The sequence below is a fragment of the Delphinus delphis genome, chromosome 20, assembly GCF_949987515.2.
Source record: "Delphinus delphis chromosome 20, mDelDel1.2, whole genome shotgun sequence".
In the NCBI taxonomy this organism is placed as follows: Eukaryota; Metazoa; Chordata; class Mammalia; order Artiodactyla; family Delphinidae; genus Delphinus; species Delphinus delphis.
Genome location: NC_082702.1, coordinates 12,701,739 through 12,716,359, shown reverse-complemented (window position 1 = coordinate 12,716,359; position 14,621 = coordinate 12,701,739). Strand labels below are relative to the sequence as shown.

The window sequence follows — 14,621 nt, the reverse complement described above, 5'->3', positions numbered from 1 at the left end:
GTATGCTCCACTGGTGGGAGTGTAAGTTAGTACTATAGTTTGACAGTGTCTGCTAAAGCTAAACACATACCTGCCCTGGAGTATATTCCCATGTTTACCAAAGAAATGTATTAGAATATTCATAGCATCAGTATAGCCCCAAACAGGAAAATATCCAGTTTTAGGCATATTCACACAATGGAAACCATACACAAATGAAAATGAAAGAACTATCCCTACACACAATATGAATCTCACAAACATGTTAAGTAAAAGAAGGTAAAAACACAGTACACACTGTATGGGTCCCTAGAGAGTTTGAAACAGACAAAGTAATCCATGCTGTTAGAAATCAGGTAAATGATAACTTTCAGAGGGGATGAGGGTGGCAGAAAGAGCATGTGCAGAGCTTCTGGGGGCTTCTCTGTTTGGTTTTTTGATCTGAGTATTGGTTATTTGGGTGTGTTTACTTTGTGTAAATTCGTTGAACTGCACACTAATGATATGTATACTTCTCTGTACTTATACTTGAATAAAAAGTTTACTTGACAAAACTGTAGCTGGTGTGATGAACAGCGGTCAGAAGAACAGGCTTTGAGGACCGACAGATCTGGGGCCCCGCGCTCTGGTTTCTTTCCCTGTAAAAGAGGGAACATAATGTCTGTCAAGATTCGATGAGGTGAGCATGTAAGACTTAAGCACAGGGCCTGGTCTATATAGGCCTGCAGTTCTCCTGCGTGACCCAACTCCTGGCACCGCTGCCTCACCTTCTCCAGCCCTAATGCGTGGGTTCTACTTGATTCACGGTAATGAAGTAACTGGTAATGGCAGGCTTGGGGCTCCTCACCCCCGGGATGGAGCCCGGTAAGAAGTGTCATTCTCAGGGGCAGCCCCCGTCTTCCCGCCCCCGCGCGGGGGGCAATCCTCGGCTGCAGCCTACTTGGAAACCCCCTAAAAGAGCCCCTCTGCGAAACCCGGCCAAAGGCAGCTCCAGCCCCGCCACTAAAGATAAAAGAGCACTTTGCCATCAGACTCTGACAGATCTCTGGGAAACTCTTCTGGTCAAAGAGCAACGAGAGCAGCGCGCCGGCGAGAAAACCCGAGAGCGAGAACGCCGTGCGAGACTGCGCCAAGGCGCGCTATTGCACACGCGCACCGCCCCGGGCCCGCCCGCGCGCTCGCGCGGTACGGAGTGCGCATGAGCATATCTTGGGGGAGGAGCTCAGGACTAGGTCGCCCTGCCCTTTACCTATCCGGCCTATCCGGGCCATCCGGCCGTCTCTCTTGGTGTCTTAAACTACGTTTTCCAGAATCCATCCAGGCCCTGGCTTTCCGGTGGCATCAGCGGAAGCGGTGACTGGCTTAGGCCGGGCTGCACAGAGGCCGGCTTGGTCGCTATGGAGGAGATAGGCATCCTGGTGGAGAAAGCTCAGGTCCGAGAGGGCGAAGCCGACCTGAATGGGATGTTGAGCGACTTCGGGATCCAGGCCTGGGTCTGAGTGTTTTCGGAGGTCTCAGTGGAGAGCTTAGTGCCGTCCCGAGGCCTGGGCTGTGGCTGAGTGATGCTGGGAGGGCAGTAGGGCTCGGAAAGCTGGGCTGGGGAAACGAGTGACATCAGAGGTTCTTTGGGACTGAATGATTTCGAGGTTTAGCTGGGAATGCTGTGACATCGGTGACCCGGCGGCACTGGGGATGGGTCGGTAGTGAGTGATGTGTGGGATTCGGCCGTGGGGCCGAATGATACCTGCGGCTGGGCTGGGGAGCTGACTGACATTCGGGTCTTAGCTGGTGTTGGAGGGCCGAGTAATGTATGTGGTCTGGCCGAGTGATGTTTGGGGGCTACCTGGGAGCTGGATGACATAAGGGTCTAGTGTGAGCTGGAGTTCTGTGACATGAGGCGTCTTCGGGAGGTAATTGAGTAACGCCTGGACTGTATGAAGGCATGGTGACTTTGTCAATTGAGAGAGCCATGTGATATTAGGAACCTGTTGAGGGGGCCTGGAGGGCATTGGGGTCTAGTAAGGAGTTGATCAGACATTTAGGCCCTAGATGGGAGTTGGGTGACATTGCAGACACGTGACACGTGCCATATGATACCAGAAGATCTGTTTGGAAGGCTGTTTGACCGAGGGGCCTGTGAGGAGTTGGGTGACTTCAGAAACCTGTTTAGGGGACTGAGAGGTTTCCAGGATCTATTTAGGGAGCTGAATGATGTCAGGAGCCTGTTAGGGGCCAAGTGACTTCATGGTGAATTGGGAGGGGGGCTCTAGATACTTTCATAAGGGGACCTTCTTCTTCCATCCTGAGTTTCCCTCCATGGTCTAGGATGAGATCCCAGCCCTGTCTGTGTCACGGCCCCAGACTGGCCTGTCCTTCCTGGGGCCTGAGCCTGAGGACCTTGAGGACCTGTACAGCCGCTACAAGGTACATTCAAACCCAATCCGGACCCTGCACAGGGCCCAGCATCCCATACTTCCCCCACCTTCCACTGCTCCTTGGCTCAGCAAGGCCTGGAGCCATCCCCTACCTCTTCCCTCTCTGCTCACAGAAGCTGCAGCAAGAGCTGGAGTTCCTGGAGGTGCAGGAGGAGTACATCAAGGATGAGCAAAAGAACCTGAAGAAGGAATTCCTCCATGCCCAGGAGGAGGTGAAGCGAATCCAGAGCATCCCACTGGTTATTGGGCAGTTTCTGGAGGCTGTGGATCAGAATACAGCCATCGTGGGCTCCACCACAGGTGCGTGGGGGGTTGTTTACTCATCTGGAAATATATTTTACGTTCTCTCTCTCTCTCTTTCTCTATGTGTGTGTATTGTGACATACTCTTAACTAGTTTCCCATTTTGTTCTAGTCTGTTTTGTTTTAAACAACGTTCTGGTCATGACTCTCAAATGATTTCACAACTACTACTGGGTTGGGACCTACAATTTGAAAGCACAGGTGAAGTGTTAAGAGATTGGGCTCTGGTAAGGACCCAGTATACGGGAGCTGCTGTTATTACCGTGGGTCTAGGCTCTGCCTTCATGATGGGTGTTGTCTCTGCATCTTATCTGTCTTTTCGTGCTTCTGGCCTCTGCTCCTCTGGACCAAGCCATATTCTTATCAAGTTTGCGGGGAAAGGTATGTGACTGGGCCTGGAATTGGACTGATGGGCTGGTAGTGAGGTAGTGAAGGGAGGGAGATATCCACAATGAGGCCTGTGTCTTTGATCTTTAGGACTCAGGGGGACAGTGGCTATCCCTGAGATGGAGACATGGGCAGAAAAGCAGGTTTGCAGGGAGACAGTGAGGGCCGTCTGGGACATCACAGGGAAGTGTCTGGGAGGTCACTGGACAGCCAGGTCTGAAGGTCAGGAGAGAGACTGAGGCCAGAAAGAGATGTGTGTGTCACTACAATAAATGTAGAAGGTGGACTGGGGATGTGAGACTGGAGGCTGGGCAAGCAAGAAGGATTCTGCTGCAGAGACCTAGATGGGAGAGGATGGTGCTGAATCAGGGCAGGGTCCCTGGGCAGGAGGGAAGGGATTAGTCAGAGAGACATTTTAGGAGGCTGGTGGACCGCCATGGTGACTGGCAGGCTGTGGAGGGAAGCAGAGAAAAGTCCAGAATGAGGCTTAGAGCTCTCGCTAGTGACTCGGCACCATGGGCCTCCCTGAGACAGAGACCCAGGAGGAGCAGCATAAATGGGGGGAAGATACTGAGACATGGTGAGTGAGACATGCCGTGGGGATGTCCATGGGCAGGCATTCCAGGAGGCTGCTGGTCACCTGGGGCTGGAGCTCAAGAGTCAGGGATAGACAGGGAAGTTGTTAGTGTGGATGGATGCCGGGGTGGACTGGAGGAGGCAAGACTAGAAGCCAGGAGGGCCATTTGGGGTCTGAGTGAGAGATACTGTCGGCCTGGAGGTACAGCTGTGAGGTCGGCAGTTTTGAGGTTCTGGCACTTCTCATTTTCCCCTCTCCCTTCTTGTCCTCTTCCCAAAGGCTCCAACTACTATGTGCGCATCCTGAGCACCATCGACCGGGAGCTGCTCAAGCCCAACGCCTCGGTGGCCCTCCACAAGCACAGCAACGCCCTGGTGGACGTGCTGCCTCCTGAGGCCGACAGCAGCATCATGATGCTCACCTCAGGTGAGGGGGAGCCCAGGGCCAGGGAGGCCTGAGGGGACCCTGCGGGCCAGGCTGGGAGCCCCAGCTCTGCTCTTCCACCAGATCAGAAGCCAGACGTGATGTACGCGGACATCGGGGGCATGGACATCCAGAAGCAGGAGGTGCGGGAGGCCGTGGAGCTCCCCCTTACGCACTTTGAGCTCTACAAGCAGGTGAGGAGCTGGAGCTGGCAGGGAAGGGAGAGGCCATCCCCACCATGTCTCCAGTTGGTGATGGACTCCCCGGCTCATGCTTTTCTCCACCTCTGTGCTTCAGATCGGCATCGACCCTCCCCGAGGCGTCCTCATGTATGGCCCGCCCGGCTGCGGGAAGACCATGTTGGCAAAGGCTGTGGCTCATCACACGACAGGTGAGCCGCTTGGCCCCTCCCCCGAGCTCTGACTTTCTGGGCTCTTCCGACCTTGCCCTCAGTTCTCTCATCCTCCCCAGGAAGTAGTGTGGCACAGCGATTAAGAACATGGGCTCTAGGGTCAAAGACCCAGTGTGCGTCTGACTGAGTGGCTGTGCCATCCTGGGGAAGTGACTTTACTCTCGTGCCTCAACTTCCTCATCTAATAGAACACTCATTTCACAGCATGATTGTGGGGAATTAATGAAATAATGCCATGTTTTTCCTACTAATGGGTCATTACTAATGACCCATTAGTAATTATGAATTCAAATTCATGGGTTGCAACCAGCTAAAAAAATTTAAAAAAATGAAACAGAACAGAAAACGTTGGAGTCCACCCCACATAGTAAGAACTTGTATTGTTTGTGAACACACACAAACATTGTACACAGGTGTGCTGTGGTTGTTGACAGATGTATTTCTTCTTGTAGGTTCTAAACAAAGATGTCTGAAAGTCACTGTATTACTGTTTGTAAAGCCTAAGGACAGGACTCAGCTCATCTTAAAATCTTAATATATCTAAGCCAAGGAGCAGTAGAGGGCAGTGGGTAAGCAGTGTGTTTTCTGGGCCAGACTGCCTGTGTCTGAAATCTGGCCCCCCTACACCTACTTATATAAGTTAGTACTACTTACGTAAGTTAGTTTATGTAACTACTTGGCAAGTTAGCCTCTCTGTGCCTCCATTTCTTAATTTTCTGGATTATTCAGAGGATTAAATCAATATAAAGCTTCTAAAACCATACCTGGCACGTAGTAAGTGGACAGTAAATGTTAGCCATTGTCATGATCATTCATTGAACTTCTGCTCTCCCAGGTGCTGGGATATAGGGATGAGTCAGACCTGTCCCCTGCATTGGAGAATCTCCCAGTGTGGCTGAAAAAAAAGGAAAATAAACACTTAGAACTCAGTCAGTTAACATTTATTGAGCACCTAATATGTACCAAGCTGTGTTCTAGGTGCGGAAGGCATGGCCGTGAACAGAACAAAGTCCCCCCCGTAAAGGTGATGTCTTAGTTGAGGAAGCACTAACAAATGAATGAAGAGATTATATGTCATGTGGTGCTAATGCCTGAAGAAAACAACTAAGGGGCAGGGGATAGGGAATAACAGGGGCGGCGGCTTTATGTGCCGGGACTGGAGGTGGTCAGGGAAGACTTTTCTGAGGTGACATTTACATGAAGACCTAGAAGAAGCCTTGAGGGAGTGAGTCATGTGGACCCCTGGGGGAGGGAGTGTGTCAGGCTGAGGGACTCGAGTGCAAAGGCCTTGAGACAGGTGTGTGCTTAGTGTTCTAGGAACAGTGAGGAGGCCCCAGTAGTTGAAGCCAACTGAGCACGGGGGTTATGCTTGGAGGTGAGCTTGGGTGGGAACGGCCTGAAGAGTAGCACGTGCTCCAAAGAAGCAAGGAAGGTAGTGGGATAGCCCTAAAGGAGGGTTGTCAATCCATTCTGCGTAGGCTCTTAGGTAGGGGTTCCCAGAGAGAGGTGTGAGGAGTCTGTCAGGCACACAGTTGGGAGAAGGAATAGCATTTGCGAAGGCCAGGGGGTGGGAAAGAACTCATTTAGGGAGTTGTGAGTAGTGGTGAGTAGACCATGACTAAACTCGACGAGGGCAGGGAACTTGTGCGTTTGTCCTTTTTTGTGTTTCCAGTGCCCGCCCAGTAGCTGAATTGTGGTAGGTGCTCAGAAAATAACTGTTGAATGGCTGGCTGAAGGAGGAGCTGTGCAGGTCCAGGGATCAGAATGGGCGTGAATATGAATAGTCTTAGTGCTAACCTAAGAGATTTCGACTGTTGTCCTGAGATCAGGGTGGTTTTAGACAGGCAGGGTTCAATAGAAATACAGTTGCCCCTCAAACAACAGAGGCTTGAACTTCGAGGGTCCACTTAACACCCAGATTTTTTTCACATGATGTATGGTTGGATGAATCCGCAGAGGCAGAACTGCAGATCTGGAGGGCCAGCTATAAAGTTATACACAGATTTTATGCACAGAGGGTCAGCACCCCTAAACCCTGTGTTGTTCAAGGGTCAACTGTATAATGAAGCTACATATATAATTTAAATTTTTAAGTACTCATTTTTTAAACAAAAGAACTAGGTGAACTTCGTCTAAAATATGTTTTTTTATTTAACCAGTATACTCAAAAATATTATTATTTTAACACGCAGCAGATACAAAACTTGAGTTTTTTTCTATAATTTTTTATTGTAGTAAAATATATAATACAATAATTTTTTATTGTAGTAAAACATATAGCATAAAATTTACCATTTTAACCACTTTATAAATATACAGTTTATAAGTGGCATCAAGTGGATTCACAGTGTTGTACAGCCATCACCACTGTCCACTTCTGGGACTTGTTCATCATCCAAACTGTAACTCCATACCCATTAGACAATCACTCCCTATTTCTCCCTCCCCGCAGCCCCTGATAACCTCTGTTCTACTTTCAGTCTCTATGAATTTGCCTATTCTGGGCACCTCATATACATGGATGAATCATAGAGTATTTGTCTTTTTGTGGCTGGCTTACTTCCCTGAGCATAATGTCTTTGGGGCTTACCCATGTTGAAACATGTGCCAGAACTTATCTCCTTTTGAAAGCCAAATAATATTCTGTTGTATGTATATAGCACCCTTTATCTATTCATTTGTTGATGGACATTTATTGAGATATTTTACGTTTTTTGTACTGTCTTTTGAAGTCTGGTGTGTATTTCACATTCACAGCACATCTCATTTGGGACCAGATCTACATAATGGACTTTGTGTCTCCTTTCTCTGTGGTGGCTGGAAGGAGTGTCCTGGAGGTTGCTCCGTGCAACACAAAGCCACATCCAGTCACTAACAAACAAGTTAAACTCTAAGAAAAGATGGAAAGGAGAGGCAAGCCCAGAACCTGTCTTTAACCCCACTGCCACTTGTTGATTATGTCAGAATATGTGTTCCTGGTTCTTGACTCTTGCATGATATTCAAAAGGGGTCCTTTGAGCTCTTGGTAAGGCAGCATGATGCCTGTGTATGGAAAACCTGTTTTCTTACTGATCTTTCAAGCACTCCGGAAATTCACATTTTTTGGTATGTTGGATTCCATGAATGTCTCTAGCTCTTCTTTGTCGGTATGTCGAAGCACAGACATTTTTTTTTAATACCCTGATTTCTAAATGTTGGGCCAAAAAAGGACACATCCATAGGCAGGATTCATGATTTGTGCTGCTGGGTCTCTGTGGGGTACAAGCTGGTCCGCCTAGCTGGATCTGGAACCCAGCCCAGGTCATGAGAGAATGACCTGGCTACTTGGAGTGGGTATCCAAAGAAAAGGATCTCCTCAAGGAATTCTCAGTTTCAGTTAAAGTATTATGGGGCCCTACAGGTGTTCCATTCTCGTCTAACCCCTGTCATCCTGCCATCAGCTGCATTCATCCGAGTTGTGGGCTCAGAGTTTGTACAGAAGTACCTGGGTGAGGGCCCTCGCATGGTCCGGGACGTGTTCCGCCTGGCCAAGGAGAATGCGCCTGCCATCATCTTCATAGATGAGATTGATGCCATCGCAACCAAGAGATTCGATGCCCAGACAGGGGGTGAGTGATGCCCAAACAGCCTGGGGTCTTTTTTTTTAATGAATTTATTTATTTTTTGGCTGTGTTGGGTCTTCGTTGCTGCGTGTGGGCTTTCTCTAGCTGCAGCGAGCAGGGGCTACTCTTCGTTGCAGTGCCCAGGCTTCTCATTGCAGAGGCTTCTCTTGCTGCATTGCAGAGCACTGGTTCTAGGCGCACAGGCTTCAGTAGTTGCAGCGTGTGGGCTCAGTACTTGTGACTCGCGGGCCCTAGAGTGCAGGCTCAGTTGTGGCGCACGGGCTTAGTTGCACCGCGACATGTGAGATCTCCCTGGACCGGGGCTTGAACCCGTGTCCTCTGCACTGGCAGGCGGATTATTAACCAGTGTGCCACCAGGGAAGTCCCAGGGCCTGGGGTCTTGGGCAGGCTTGTCATGTGGGATGCCCTGGACTGACCGTGTTATACACTATCCAGCTGACAGGGAGGTTCAGAGAATCCTGCTGGAGCTACTGAATCAAATGGATGGATTCGACCAGAACGTCAACGTCAAGGTTTGGGGTTCAGGATGGGCGAGGGGAGGTGTGGTGTGGGAATCAGGGAAGGATGGAGGCTGGCATGTGAGGAGATAGGTTATTGCGACAGGATGGAGTATAGTGGGGACAGAGGTCTGAGCTGGCCTGTCCCCGGTGCCAGGTGATCATGGCCACAAACAGAGCAGACACCCTGGATCCTGCTTTGCTGCGGCCGGGACGCCTTGACCGTAAAATTGAATTTCCACTCCCTGACCGCCGCCAGAAGAGATTGATTTTCTCCACTATCACCAGCAAGATGAACCTCTCTGAGGAGGTTGACTTGGAAGATTGTATCCTGCTCTAGAAGTGAGGGGAGGGTCACCGTTGAGAATGGGGATTAGATCTCCACCTCTGCCATCACCACCACCCAGACTGTGCAGGTGGGAGACCAGGGTCTGGGGAGGGGGATGGTGACAAAGACAGCCCAAGAATGACTTCTGGCTACAAGCATTCACCCAGTCATGCATGGAGTGGTTTCCTTAACTCACCTGCCATAGATGTGGCCCGACCAGATAAGATTTCAGGAGCTGATATCAACTCCATCTGTCAGGAGGTGAGTGCTGGTTTCTCTCTAGATTGGGCAGCGAGTGTGTGAAGACCCTCCACTCTGCTGCAGTCCTGTCCATCATTGCCTCCCTGGGTCTTAGGCTGCGTCTGTCTCTTCCTGCACCATCATTAGGGGCGGGGAATGCAGGGAGTAGATTTTAACTGTCATCCCTCAACAGAGCGGGATGTTGGCTGTCCGAGAGAACCGCTACATTGTTCTGGCCAAGGACTTCGAGAAAGCATACAAGACAGTCATCAAGAAGGACGAACAGGAGCATGAGTTTTACAAGTGACCCCTCTGCCCGCACCACAGGGGCCGGGGGTTCGCTCACTTCCCCAGCCTCTGTCCCCAAAGCTAGTTCTGTTTTTTCTTTACCCAGAATTGATTTATTCAATAAACTAACAAGATCAAATCTGTTTAATTTCTTCTTACAAGTTTAACTCCTTTGGAGAACCTGGGCCTTGAATAGGATCCTCTGTGCCCCTCCTGCTCTCCTGACAGATGAGCAGGTACATGGTCTGGGTTACAGCTTGAGAGAGAAGTAAAGAATTCAAACTAGGGCTTCCCTGGTGGTGCAGTGGTTGAGAGTCCGCCTGTTGATGCAGGGGACACGGGTTCATGCCCCAGTCCGGGAGGATCCCACATGCCGCAGAGCGGCTGGGCCCATGAGCCATGGCCGCTGAGCCTGTGCGTCCGGAGCCTGTGCTCCGCAACGGGAGAGGCCACAACAGTGAGAGGCCTGCGTACCGCAAAAAAAAAAGAATTCAAACTAAATGACCAGAAATTTGGGGAAAAGGATGGAAAATGAGCAGACTGCAGCCCCTGACCAGAAAATAAAGTCTCTATCCATCTCCCCACTCACATTTACCATTCAAGTCTTGGGCAATTCCTGCCTTCTTCACACTCAGAGGGAGAATCAAGGACAGAGAGACCACCCATTAGGGTCCCCCAGAGCAGGGATGAGGGGGGAGGGGGGAGGTTGGATGCCTGGGTTCTGTGAATGTCTCTGGCTCTTCATGCCATCTTGTTGGGGCACAGATGTGTTTGGTAGGACCAATTCCCACTTTCTCTTGAAATCTGTTTAAACACCTCTCCCTCTGGGGAGTCTTCTGATGCCCCACGAAGGGAAGTAACCCTTCCCCTACACTGCCCTGGCATCGTGCACATGCTGTGCTTTGCACTCCTTACATCTCCAAGTGCTTGCCTCCTCCAGACGGGAACCTCTTGTAGAGTAGTCGGGGATTGTAGCTTGATCGCAATTCAAGTCCCAGCACCCACACATGGTAGACATTCAGTTCATGTTCCTTGAACAAAAGTATGAATGTCACTATATATTTGGGAGTGAGATGGGAAGAAGATATAAGGAAAAATAGTTGAGGAATCACAGGTCCTTGAAGAGCCGGGGGTGATTCTGCTAGATAAGCATGGCATGTTGAGCGGAGAAGTTAATTCTTCCTCTCTCCTGGCACCTCACGAAAACAAAAGTAAGGTATAAATTCACATGGACACAGGAAGAGAGAGGAGATGGCAGCAACGCAATTTTGGAAAGGGACAGTTACCTGCTGATTGATGTAGCAGACCTGAGGAAACTTGAACCTGAACTCAAGGGAAGCCCAGAAACAGTCATTTTCCCCTTTCAGAAACCAGAGGTGCCAGGTTCTGAAGGTGAGGCCTGGAAACAGGAGGACTACCTGAAAGGCTGTATAAAAACCAGAACTGATACACTGATTATGCAGGAAACAAATGAGCTGTTGTTACTCCAGGCCCTGTGACCCTTCCCCAGCCTGGCTGAAGACCTCAGATTTACTCTGGAAAGGCTGGACCAGCAGTCTCTGGGCTGGTGTGCCTGGAGCAAGGATGAGAGCTGGGCCGTGCAGAAGATGAGATTGAGATTAAGTGAGATCCCTGGGCAGGCAATTGAAGGATTCCTTCTGAGGAAACCAAGCAGCATGAGAGAAACAGGAAAGTGGGTTGTTAAGACACCTAAAGTCCTCATCATTCACATTCAGCAGCAGCTAATATCTAAAACTGATGAGTTTACAAAAGCATGTAACTTAGATATATGGAAGTAAATTTCAAAAGAAACAAATGAGGATGGGAAGTCCTTGCCTCTTGGAAGTAGACAGGGAAATACAGGGTGAGGGTGACATGGGAATGCTTTTTGTTTCTAATATACTTTATATATATTTGACCTTTTAAAATAGGTACTTAAAAAACGACAGTAACAAAACCACGTGAAAAAAAGGATTTTACAAGTCCTCTTGGAGGGACGGTAAAGGAAGGAAATTGCTGAAGTGACAAACATCCTAAACATCAGTGATAAAGGGCAAAGAGATTGGGAAAAGAACAAAGCCATGTACCTAAGAAATGACAGCAGACCAGTGTGAGGCTAAAGCTATAACTGGTAAGAGGTGGTAGCCACTCACATTAGCTGGGAGAAGGGATATTTGGTATATTTTGTGGGTTGCCCAGCAATCTTGCTGTCTGTGCTTAGGCAAAATTATGAAATGGCCTACCATTATTATGGTCTCAGAGTGACCTTGATATTGATGTTCTGTGAGACTGTTCACGTGCAACAGGATAACAGGCCCAGCTGTGAGCACCAGGCCAGCTTTCAATACCATTGAGGCCTACCTGTAAGTGCCAGGCCAGTTCCTGGATGTCAGGGGCTGCTTTTTTGTGTTCTCAAGTACGTGCTACCGCGTTAAGAGGGAAAAACTAAGGCCGGCTTGCTGAACAGCCCAGACACTCGTGCATTTTGGAAGTGTAGTCTTGAAAGCAAGTGTTTTCCTGCCAAGCGAAACACATAACGCTTTTCTCTGTTCTGCTCTGCAAAGACAAGAGGGAAAAAAAAAACCCTTAAATATATGTAAACCTTTTTGTTTATTTGTTTTTAATTGTAAAAATAATACACATAAAGGAGCCCAAAATGTAAGTGTATAATGTAACAACTTATTATAAATAAAACACTTGCGTAACCATCATCCAAGGACCAGGCTGTAGGTTTCCACTGAAAAAGAAATTCCTACACAGCTGCCCATAGGCAGTGATGATCCATTTTGTGAACACATCTGTAATTACTGCAATGGAGAGGGCACCCTGGGTTGATACAGCCAGTTTGGACAAATGTCAATCATTTCCCCAGGTTTCATCTATTCTTTAGTAACATTTCCTTTGAGTACGACCAGCATCAGTAAGCATATCTCAGATGAGACTACAGTGCATGTACTGCTAAGTAGTTAAAAAGGACTCTGTTGATCAAAAATGACTCTGTACCAATGCAGCAATGTGACAAACGTCACCACTGTCTGCACAGACCAGAAGCCATGTCATGATGGCACAGGTCACACCAAAGCCAACCTAGATGACTCAAACGTGGTCTTCCATGTCAGTCTCAAAGGGAGAGGAGGAGGATGAAGGAGCCACAAGAAGACAGTGCTCAGCGTCCTAATGACTACATAATTTTTTTTTACTTGTCCTCACAAATTATCCCAAAATATTACTTGGACATTTTGCTTCTTCTTCAGGATCTTAAGGTATATTTACTGTCTTACGTCATAGGATAGGAGGCTCCAGTGGAACGCTCAGCATGGTGATTCCTCCTGCTAAAGCAGGGACACGTCAGGCCAGGCAGACGCTGAACCCAGAGTCCTGCAAGGGAGAGCAGGGTTCTCCCCAAAAGTGAGCCTGGTGGCCTCAGTGGCCCAGCACCTGCTTATTTTTATATCGATCCATATATATAATTGTGAGTTCATACCACTGCATCTAGTTTCAACATGCCATCACAAGGTTCATTCTAGTTCTCTCCTTTTCCATATCTGAGGTTCCCCGCTGACAGGGAGAAGCTTGGCTGCTCTCAATGCACTTATTGGGTTGGCCAAAGAGTTCGTTTGTAATAGCTTCCAGAGAACCCCGAATGAAATTTTTGGCCAACCCAATAATATATTTACTTACTTGATCAGAACCCCACCTCCACCCCCGCCTGCCACTGCATGTAACAAACTCCTATCACCCTGTTGCGCCCTTCCCCATACAGATGCTCTCCTCACCCTACTTGGGTTCTGAGACTCACTACCTCCTATATCCAACCGACATGAATGTCTCCAACACCCCAATTTGGGCTCCAACACCCAATGCTGGGCAGTCCCCATACCTACACGCCCTTTTCACCCTGTTGAGGCTCTGAAATCCCGTACAGGCCATTCCTCCTGTGTGGACGCCCTCCTTATCCTGCTCAGGTTGACACTCCCATGCTGAGCCATTCCACCACTTGGAATGCTCCCTGTCACCCTACACCAAGCCACCAGCTGCACGAACACCCTCCTCATCCTGCTCAGGCTCAAAGACCCTGCTCTGAGCCCATCTTTTGGCTTTAGGACTGAATTGCTCAGAAAGGGAAGGGAAGAGGAAGAGCAAATGTGTTAGCGTCTGACTAATTGTGGGCTCGCTATACTATGGCACGCTGCCTTTCCAAGCATAAAGCTATCCCCTCAGCCCAAGATTCTCAAATGTATCTGCCACGAGACCCCTCACAGCACAGAAGAGTGGAAAGAATTCCTTCATATTTAAAAAAAAATTACTATGATTTACATTTTTCTCTAGGAAAAAATTCATTTGATTCTATACAAAATTGTTTGACAGATAAATTACAGATCTTCGGTCCAAATCTTGAAATACACAGCTGATGCTGCAAGAAGATGCACCATATCCTTTTTATAATAGGCCTGTGGCTGCACGCGATCACACACACCCAGTCGCGAGGCCACTGGCACCCGTGACGTTCTACACGCAGATACTCAGGTTCACACAGCTATGCTGCACTCGCCAACCGCCCCGGTCACACAGCGCCCCGCACACCCACCCCATCACACACACACCACCCCAGTCACAGTCCGGCACAGCCAGTCTCCCACCGCGCCTCTCGCCTCACTGCTCGGTCACGAATCACACTCCAGGCTGCTTTCTGTGGCCTCCCTCCTGTCAGGTGCCGCTGCAGGCACACACCGTCTCGCACCCAAAGAATTACACACACGCAGAAACACAACTCACCCTCGGCCAGAGGCGGGGAAGCCCCGCAACCCTCACGGCGTCGCGCGCGTGCAGACAGGTGCGCACACACAGACACACGCTCATGAGGCCGCGTACAAAGGGCCACACGCCTGTGAAACACGCGAGGGGACTACCCGGAGGGAAGAATTTGACAGAATCCGCCTCGCACGTGCTCGGCTTCAGGACGGCACCCACGGACGCACTGGGCGGTCAAGACTCTGGAGGTCCGTCGAGGCTCGCACAGCCTGGACAGGTCCCCGCTGTGAGTTCTCTCAGCTTACCTCGCGAGGGCGCGGGTCCCCGGCTCCGGGACTAGAGTCGCTCTGTCCCGAGCGTGCCTGCGCCTGCGCACTC

General features: G+C 49.5%; 1 protein-coding gene and 1 long non-coding RNA gene across 4 annotated transcripts; one reads left to right on the top strand and one right to left on the bottom strand.

Moving 5' to 3' along the window:
* The first annotated feature begins 1,206 nt into the window (after positions 1 to 1,206).
* PSMC4 (proteasome 26S subunit, ATPase 4) lies at positions 1,207 to 9,637 on the top strand. 2 transcript variants are annotated; one of them, XM_060001056.1, is made up of 11 exons: positions 1,207 to 1,412; positions 2,305 to 2,403; positions 2,528 to 2,714; positions 3,960 to 4,106; positions 4,188 to 4,297; positions 4,401 to 4,494; positions 7,956 to 8,123; positions 8,574 to 8,650; positions 8,793 to 8,961; positions 9,169 to 9,224; positions 9,397 to 9,637. In XM_060001056.1, the coding sequence occupies exons 1-11, from the start codon at positions 1,377 to 1,379 to the stop codon at positions 9,508 to 9,510; spliced, it is 1,257 nt and encodes a 418-aa protein (XP_059857039.1). In that variant the 5' UTR covers positions 1,207 to 1,376; the 3' UTR covers positions 9,511 to 9,637. The 2 variants fall into 2 exon arrangements, with proteins under 2 accessions (XP_059857039.1, XP_059857038.1); XM_060001055.1 differs by having other exon boundaries at positions 1,207 to 1,472.
* A 5-nt stretch (positions 9,638 to 9,642) lies between these two features.
* Positions 9,643 to 14,610, bottom strand: LOC132417343 (uncharacterized). Of its 2 annotated transcripts, XR_011246321.1 has the most exons (4): positions 14,549 to 14,610; positions 11,853 to 12,047; positions 10,407 to 10,687; positions 9,643 to 9,957 (listed from the first exon to the last, which is right to left on the bottom strand). It is a non-coding gene; the product is annotated as an uncharacterized lncRNA (long non-coding RNA). The 2 variants fall into 2 exon arrangements; XR_011246320.1 differs by having other exon boundaries at positions 9,643 to 10,687.
* Positions 14,611 to 14,621: the final 11 nt, after the last annotated feature.